This window comes from Zerene cesonia, chromosome 17 (assembly GCF_012273895.1).
Source record: "Zerene cesonia ecotype Mississippi chromosome 17, Zerene_cesonia_1.1, whole genome shotgun sequence".
Lineage (NCBI taxonomy): Eukaryota > Metazoa > Arthropoda > Insecta > Lepidoptera > Pieridae > Zerene > Zerene cesonia.
The window spans coordinates 7492742-7500215 of NC_052118.1; the positions used below are offsets into that span (position 1 = coordinate 7492742).

The 7474-nt window shown below is 34.2% G+C and overlaps 1 protein-coding gene across 1 annotated transcript; it reads left to right on the forward strand.

The window, feature by feature from the left end:
- Positions 1 to 129: 129 nt before the first annotated feature.
- Positions 130 to 7440, forward strand: LOC119833478 (ubiquitin-protein ligase E3A). Its single transcript, XM_038357497.1, has 16 exons — positions 130 to 345; positions 560 to 776; positions 851 to 981; positions 1280 to 1446; positions 1721 to 1900; positions 2059 to 2171; positions 2778 to 2994; positions 3200 to 3369; positions 3627 to 3795; positions 3951 to 4085; positions 4567 to 4769; positions 5292 to 5473; positions 5865 to 6033; positions 6338 to 6505; positions 6653 to 6808; positions 7036 to 7440. Exons 1-16 carry the CDS (start codon positions 311 to 313, stop codon positions 7372 to 7374), a joined length of 2751 nt encoding a protein of 916 aa, XP_038213425.1. The 5' UTR covers positions 130 to 310; the 3' UTR covers positions 7375 to 7440.
- Positions 7441 to 7474: the final 34 nt, after the last annotated feature.

Here is a 7474-nt window from a genome sequence, read left to right on the forward strand (position 1 = left end):
ACAATATAAACAGAAACTGTATTTTAAACGAAAAATTTACGCTTTGCCTATTCAATACTGGAATAAAGGCACATTATAAAACTAATAATTCTATTACACACTGTCAAAAACTGATCAGCAAGAGCCTGTCTGCAAAGTTCAAAATGGATGACAGATTGTAAAATAAGTTCAGTCGTATTTTTCTGTTTAGTACCGTCTAATTTGTTTTTGAGATCCCATAGGATTAAATTCACACTTTATTCTACTTTTTATTTAACTTTCTAGATGAGTGACGATTAGATGTTCTTAAGTTTGTTTATCATTAATTTCTATGAACTCTAAAAGCGAAACTGACGAAGCTTCAAGGTAATTTCATTAGAATTTTTCCCATATTATTATTATCATCTTCATGAATATTTGTATATTTCAAGCAGTATAATAAGAATATGTCATTTATTTTCTTTGTTATTATTTGGTGCATAAATTTGATTTTGTTGTAGGTTATGTATTACTTGCGATTTTTTGTTCTTTGTTTTGTTTACTTCACCCGTTCACTCTGACAGGACTTCATTTGTTTTAGGGGGAGCGAAGCATCATCGTCAAATAAAAATATAACCCCAGAGACTTCCAAAGGTGAATCCCCGGCTAGTTTATGCGCGGTAACAGATTCAAGCAATAGCCAAGACATTATGAAGCGAGCTGCTGCGAAACAGTTAATAGAAAGATATTTTTATCAGTTAGTGGATGGCTGTGGAAACCCAAATTGTGACAATAAATATTGTGCTTCAAGTGGAGAGGTTTGCAATTGTTATGCAATTTTTATCAATTTACTTTATTACTCAGTCAAATACTCATTATCTCTAAATATTAGGCCAGAAATTTAACCCCAAATGAAGCTGCAGCAGAAGCAATCAAATTGTTCTCTAAAGAAGCCCGGCTTTGTGACAGTCTACCCAACAAAGTGCCCAGAACTGAAGCCAGTCATTGTGAATCAAGCACTAGGTATATATTCTTATATTTTTTTTTCATATTTTTTAACTAAACACTCATGAACTTACACACTTTGTTCAAGTAGTATTTTTAATGATTAATTAAAGTGTTTATATTGCGCTCTATAACTTAAGTTGTTCATTGGGTGAAAAATGTCACAGTGCAATATGGTCACTAAACAAATTTCACATTGTGGCCGTTTTGCTGTGACCATAATACATTGGGTGGCAATTATTTTTTGCTCAATGAGCAGGATCTGTGTTTAAGTGTAACATTTATACTATAATAATAGAATTATTTTCACATATAGCAATGCTTGTGCCACATCATCCACAAAAGAAAAGACAGTTCGAAATGAGAATAATTTAGAGAAACCATCCTCAAGTATGTCCCCTGTACAGTGTATAGAAGATGTAAAGCCAGAAACTAGTCAAAATATACCACGGAATGTTGATAACACAGATCTTAGTCATAGCAGTGAGTATTCATTGTTCTTGTTGTAATAACAAAAACATAGCGGTGCCTCAGTCCCATGTCAATTAGGACAAGGTTCTTATTAATTCTTATTCTAATTTCTATTCTAATTTAATATCTGGGCATTATTGCAAGATTTGTATTTGTAATAAAAAAATACTTGCAAATTTTGAATAACATAAAGTCCAAAAAATTTAACCCAATTACTAAATTGCTTAAAAATCTGTGATATCTTGTGAGATGCTATATATTGAGTATTAATTTAATTTTATTACAGATGGTGCACCATTAACGGAAGAAAAAATATATCAATTGTGTGATGAATGTCTACAGAATAAAACCCCACAGCCCTTACGAAGGGCACTAGGAATTGCCTTTACACAACCCACTATATTGGCAAGAAGCTTTCCAAGTAAAGTCATCAGTGATTTTAACAGCAATGAAAAAGAAAATACAGGTACATTTTCGTTTTTTTTTTGTATTACTTATATCAAGGTATTTAAAAAAAAATTACAGGATAACAATACAATAACTAAAAATCTGTTGACTAAAATCAAAAGGAAATTACTTCATATGTATAGTAATCAATTAAGTGATATGTATCACTTTTTTCAGATAAGGAATCCAAAGCAATGTGTTCAAGAGACCCAGATAAAGACGTGGACAGTGTGACAGGCCCGGGGCTGGATGTGGCATCATGTAGACGTGCTTTTGCGTACCTTTCTAAAGTAAGACTTAAAATGGGTAATGGGTACATGTCAGAAAAAAGTTAACATTTTTGTTTTATATTAATGCATTGCAATTTTTTGTTATCCTACAGTTTTAAGTGAATGTATTTGTCTGAAATTAACTTGAAATAAAAAAATATACTTATTTATGGAGCAATCATTAAAATTTGAAAAAAAAAAAAGAATTTGAATATGAATTGTCCTCATTAGTACAGGACCAATTAAAAAAAAAAATGGCAATTAATACAGAAAAATGTATTAATTTGAAGGAGTATATCTACTGCTTCAAATTTATATATTGTGTTGATCAAATACACGGATAAATGGCGTTGTTGCGGTCTATCGCCCTCACGGTCTCTTATTTGATTATTCATTTATTGCAAATTCTATGCCAGCATTTTGTTTGATAAATCAAATAGAGTGTGCAAATAAATAAAACCATACATGTGGCTATTAGCTTATTTCAAAATTATTAATTGTGATCACACATCACACACATCAATAAACACATGAGCGTTTTGAAAACATTTAAAATGCATTTATATTTTAATGTACTGTATTGCCACATCTAGAAAAATGTTAAGATAATATATGTCTTCCCTTTAGGTGCCATCAGAATACTACAGTTCAGCTTTAGTCATAGCACTTACAACTCTAGCAGAAAATTTGCGACTGGACTTAAGAACAACAAAGAATATTAATTTGGATGATGTGATCAACTGCTTTGTGATAGCCTTTGAGGTGCCGGATCTGAGTTGTAGCGACTATTTGGAGGTTGCTCTACCTGCTTTGTGCCATGCAGCTAAATGCTTGACAGTTAAAGGTAAACAATAACAATAATTGATTATTTGATAATTCAAACACCTGAGACATTTATTACCTTTTCAAAACTTATCATGTAAATAGTTTTGAAAGTTTTTATAAAAAAGCTTGTATCACTTGGAAAGGTACTTTTCAGGGATAGAACTTTTTAAATTTTTACTTTTCTATGAATTAACAAGCATGCAATGAATTGTTATTTCGTACAGGACAAGCGAAATTAGCCCGAGTGTGGGCGACGGAATGCAAGGAGAGTTTAAGGCATGTTCTAGAAACGCTGCAGCAACTCATCACGTTAAGGATCATATCAACGAACTATACGCGGACTTTCGAAGTGCAAGATGACGAGTGCTTGATCGTGGCAACAAAGCTGATGAAGGTATTATAAATATTTTACATTTTTTTTGTTGTGTTTTTTATATAATGTTAATTGAATTGTAATAGTTATGAATGTAAATCGTTTTTAACACAAAATAATTAATAAGACATAAAACATTATGAAATAAGGTAACTACACTCTTCTCAGCCTATTTATAATTATGAAATGTGTGTTAAAATAAAGCTTAGTTTTCTTAATAAAAATAAACATTATAGATTTCAAACATAAAATCGATACATAGGTAATTTAATTTTCAGATAGTATACTATGCAAATATGTTAGCTGGAGTAATGGAACCAAATACATTGCGAGAAGAACCTATAGTTATTGCAAATCAATTGGATCCACTGGGTGATGCCTTGGATCATTTCTATCCACTATCGTCTATGAAAAACTCTAAGCAAGCTCAACCAGAGGACCCTTTAGGTAACTTTAATGTACTTGAGTAAAAGTATTATCTTTTTATTTATGGAAAATCTTATTAATATTGTCCTTATATATCTTATGTTTTATATGGTAATATATAATTACAAAATAATGTAATTTTTGCACACAATTGTTAAATTGATGTTATTTTCCAGCTCTGGAATTAGGCGTAAATGTGTTAGATGCTAGGAAGCCATACTTGCCATTTGAAGAGTTCTACAACGAACCACTTAGTGATACTATACAAATGGATATTGATTTTGCCAATTATAAAACTGAAATTGCATATGGTAAGTAAATATGTCGGTTAGATATTCGTCTGGATTATTGAAAATTAGCATATAAAAAGTGAAAAAGTTTGTTTGTATATATTTGGTAGGTAGATAGAAGTTTATTTAAGAGAAAGAAAAAATACAACTCAATTGTTGCAATGCAACACAATTACAAACAAAATCAGTGTCAATATTAAAAATGTTAAGTCACCGTTGTTCGCCGCGGTTAATTTACGGAATTCTTTTTTCATATTTCTTGTTAGGTTAGGGTTGCCAACACACGGCACAACAGCGTATTTTTTTTTTAAGCCGGCATATGAACTAATCGTTCGCCCGAGTTTACTCAAGTAGCGAGCGATCATCACTGCCCATGAACCCTTAAACGTGTGACCTTTTAAGGAGGAGGTGGATGTTTATTTTGAATATCCCGATTATAAATTGTCGCTGCCGTTGTGCGATATGTCTGAGGAAGGCTAGTTAGTGACCCGTTCGTTGGCAGGGCGCAAGTTCTCGTTCCTGCGGTACCCGTTCGTGCTGACGGCGGCGACCAAGTCGCTGGGGCTGTACTACGAGAACCGCATCCGCATGTACTCGGAACGGCGCGTGTCGCTGCTGCACGCGGTGGTCGGCGCCGCGCCGCCGATGCCCTTCCTGCGCCTCAAGGTGCGCCGCGACCGGATCATCGACGACGCGCTCGTTGAGGTACCTAAATCGCGATGCTGATCGATGTAATCATCATCGATATCGATATCATCACTATCGTCATAATATCAATTTTTTTGGACAATATAGGGTCGATGTTAATAATAATTATATAAGCTAGGTATATATGATGAATAATATAACCAATCACAGTTTAGGTCACGACCAGATGGTAACTTTAAATTGGATTTAAAAAAATATATCCATATACATATGTATGGGGGAATCTGATCATCATTTTAAATAATAAAATTATTTAACAAAGAGTCTATTGTGACACCCCTAATAAAATAGTTAACAAATTTGAAAGTTCTTATATAGATTTCATGTGTCAATTAGGAAATCTATTTAATTGTTCTCATTTTATTTCATTATAAAGTTTGCACTCTTAAACGTATTAACTATTGTGTTAACATGCATAACAGTTTTATATAATTTTTTTTATCAAAATGCTTCTTTCACATCTCTAGTACTCTGTCGCTCAATTATCTTTTTGTGAAAACAATATATCTAACGTTACAGCTGGAAATGATAGCAATGGAACGCGCGCTAGATCTCAAGAAGCAACTCATGGTGGAGTTCGAGGGGGAACAGGGTGTGGACGAAGGGGGAGTTAGTAAGGAGTTCTTTCAGCTCATTGTTGAGGAAATATTCAACCCGGACTATGGAATGTTCACACAACAGTCTGAATCCCATACTGTTTGGTGAGAGAGGATTTGCTTTCTTTATTTTATGTTAAATTGTACTGGTTGACTGTTGGTACTGCCTTTGGTGGATTTTCTTAAAATCATTAGAGAAAATATGCTTATAATTATTTAAAAAACTATGTACTGTTGTCCATGGATTCAACTTAGATTTTATCTAATAAAATCGATAAAAACTAAGTTTCTTTGTCAAAATTTTGTTAAAAATATATTTTGTTTTATAAACTGATTACTGCTAGGAACGCTTGGTGGTCGCAATCGATCTACTCATTTAAGCTCACGTGCGTTCCACTTCTCCATATTAATACGAATACGAAAACTACGATTGTAATATTGAATTGCATGATTTTACTGTGATTTTTTCTTATAATGATTGTTTTTTTGTTATCAGGTTCAACCCCACCTCGTTCGAAACGGAAGCGCAGTTCACTCTGATAGGGATCGTGCTTGGCCTTGCGATTTATAACAATATAATATTAGCCGTTAATTTCCCCATGGTCGTGTACAGAAAGTTGATGGGCAAAAAGGGCTCGTTTGAAGATTTAGCTGATTGGAATCCTGTAAGACATAGTATAAGCTAGACCGTGTGTATTGTGTTGTATTACTTTTTAAATGTAGAATATGTATTTTGTAGCTTTTTATTCAAGAATAACAATCGATTTTATTATATTAGTGATAACCGAGGAAATATACCTACTATTTCGGTATAATTTAAGCTGCGAGTGAATAAGCAGCCACGATTCTTAAGAAAAAAATAGCGAACATTTCATCAACTCCCCTCAAACTGAGGGAATCTGATATAATTGTACTATATGAGAATATTTTTGCAACATTTAAAATATTACAAATATTATATTTTTTCAGACGCTTTATAATGGACTCAAAGATATGTTAGAATACACGGGCGATGATTTGGAAGAAGCGTATTACCAAACATTTAGGATATGTTATAGAGATGTGTTCGGTAATAATATATTTCATGATCTCAAAGAGGATGGAGATAGTATATTTGTAACGCAAGATAATAAACAGGTAAATATAGTCTGTAGAATAGAAAACTGAAATGGAATTCATTTTTCTGTCGGTCTTTTATTTGTAACCATGATCTTTTCTGTTTTCAATTTGATTTATATATTTGAAAAAAAAATGTATGTAAAAAAATAACCCATAAATTTCCAGGAATTCGTGGATATGTACGCCGATTTCTTATTGAACAAGTCAGTGGAGAGCCAGTTCAAGGCGTTCAGGCGCGGCTTCATCATGGTGACGGACGAGAGCCAGCTCTCGACGCTCTTCAGGCCTGAAGAGGTGGAGACGCTCGTTTGTGGGAGTAAGGTACGATTGAACTTTTCCTGTACTGGATTATTATAGCCATCACATATACATCACAATCACCACAGCGGGCTCAATTCGTGCCGGAGCGTGCTCTACTCCCACATCTAAATAGATGTAGGCATTTCGTTGAAAGTGTCACTCTCATAACCTTGTATCGTATTATTTTCATAATTCCGCAGACATTTAAGCTATTAAATGATAAGTGTGACTTTATTATTACCTAACAGAACTTCGACTTCAACGAACTGGAGAAATCGACGGAATACGACGGCGGCTACACGGCCGAGTCGCAGATCATCAAAGACTTTTGGAGCATCGTCCACAGTTTGCCGCTAGAGGACAAGCGGAAGCTCCTGCAGTTCACCACCGGCTCCGACAGGGTCCCCGTGGGGGGGCTCAGCCACCTCAAGCTGGTCATAGCCAGAAACGGCCCAGACTGCGACCGGCTGCCCACAGCACACACTTGCTTCAACGTCCTGCTCCTCCCAGAATACGAAAACAAAGACAAACTCCAAGATAGACTGATGAAAGCGATAAGCTACTCTAAAGGCTTCGGAATGCTTTAACGCTCACTGTTACACTATAGCCCGCTAACGTTTGTAATGATTAATTAATGTTTGTTTATTTATAAATGGCGTTTTATTGAAACAAATTATGGAATAAAAT

What these genes read in the sequence shown, in the direction of transcription:
- LOC119833478 (XM_038357497.1), top strand. Translation starts at nt 311, where the DNA reads ATGAACTCTAAAAGCGAAACTGACGAAGCTTCAAG. An exon ending in GAAACTGACGAAGCTTCAAG is followed by an intron (nt 346 to 559) that starts GTAATTTCATTA and finishes CATTTGTTTTAG; the next exon opens with GGGGAGCGAAGCATCATCGT. An exon ending in TAAATGCTTGACAGTTAAAG is followed by an intron (nt 2,995 to 3,199) that starts GTAAACAATAAC and finishes TATTTCGTACAG; the next exon opens with GACAAGCGAAATTAGCCCGA.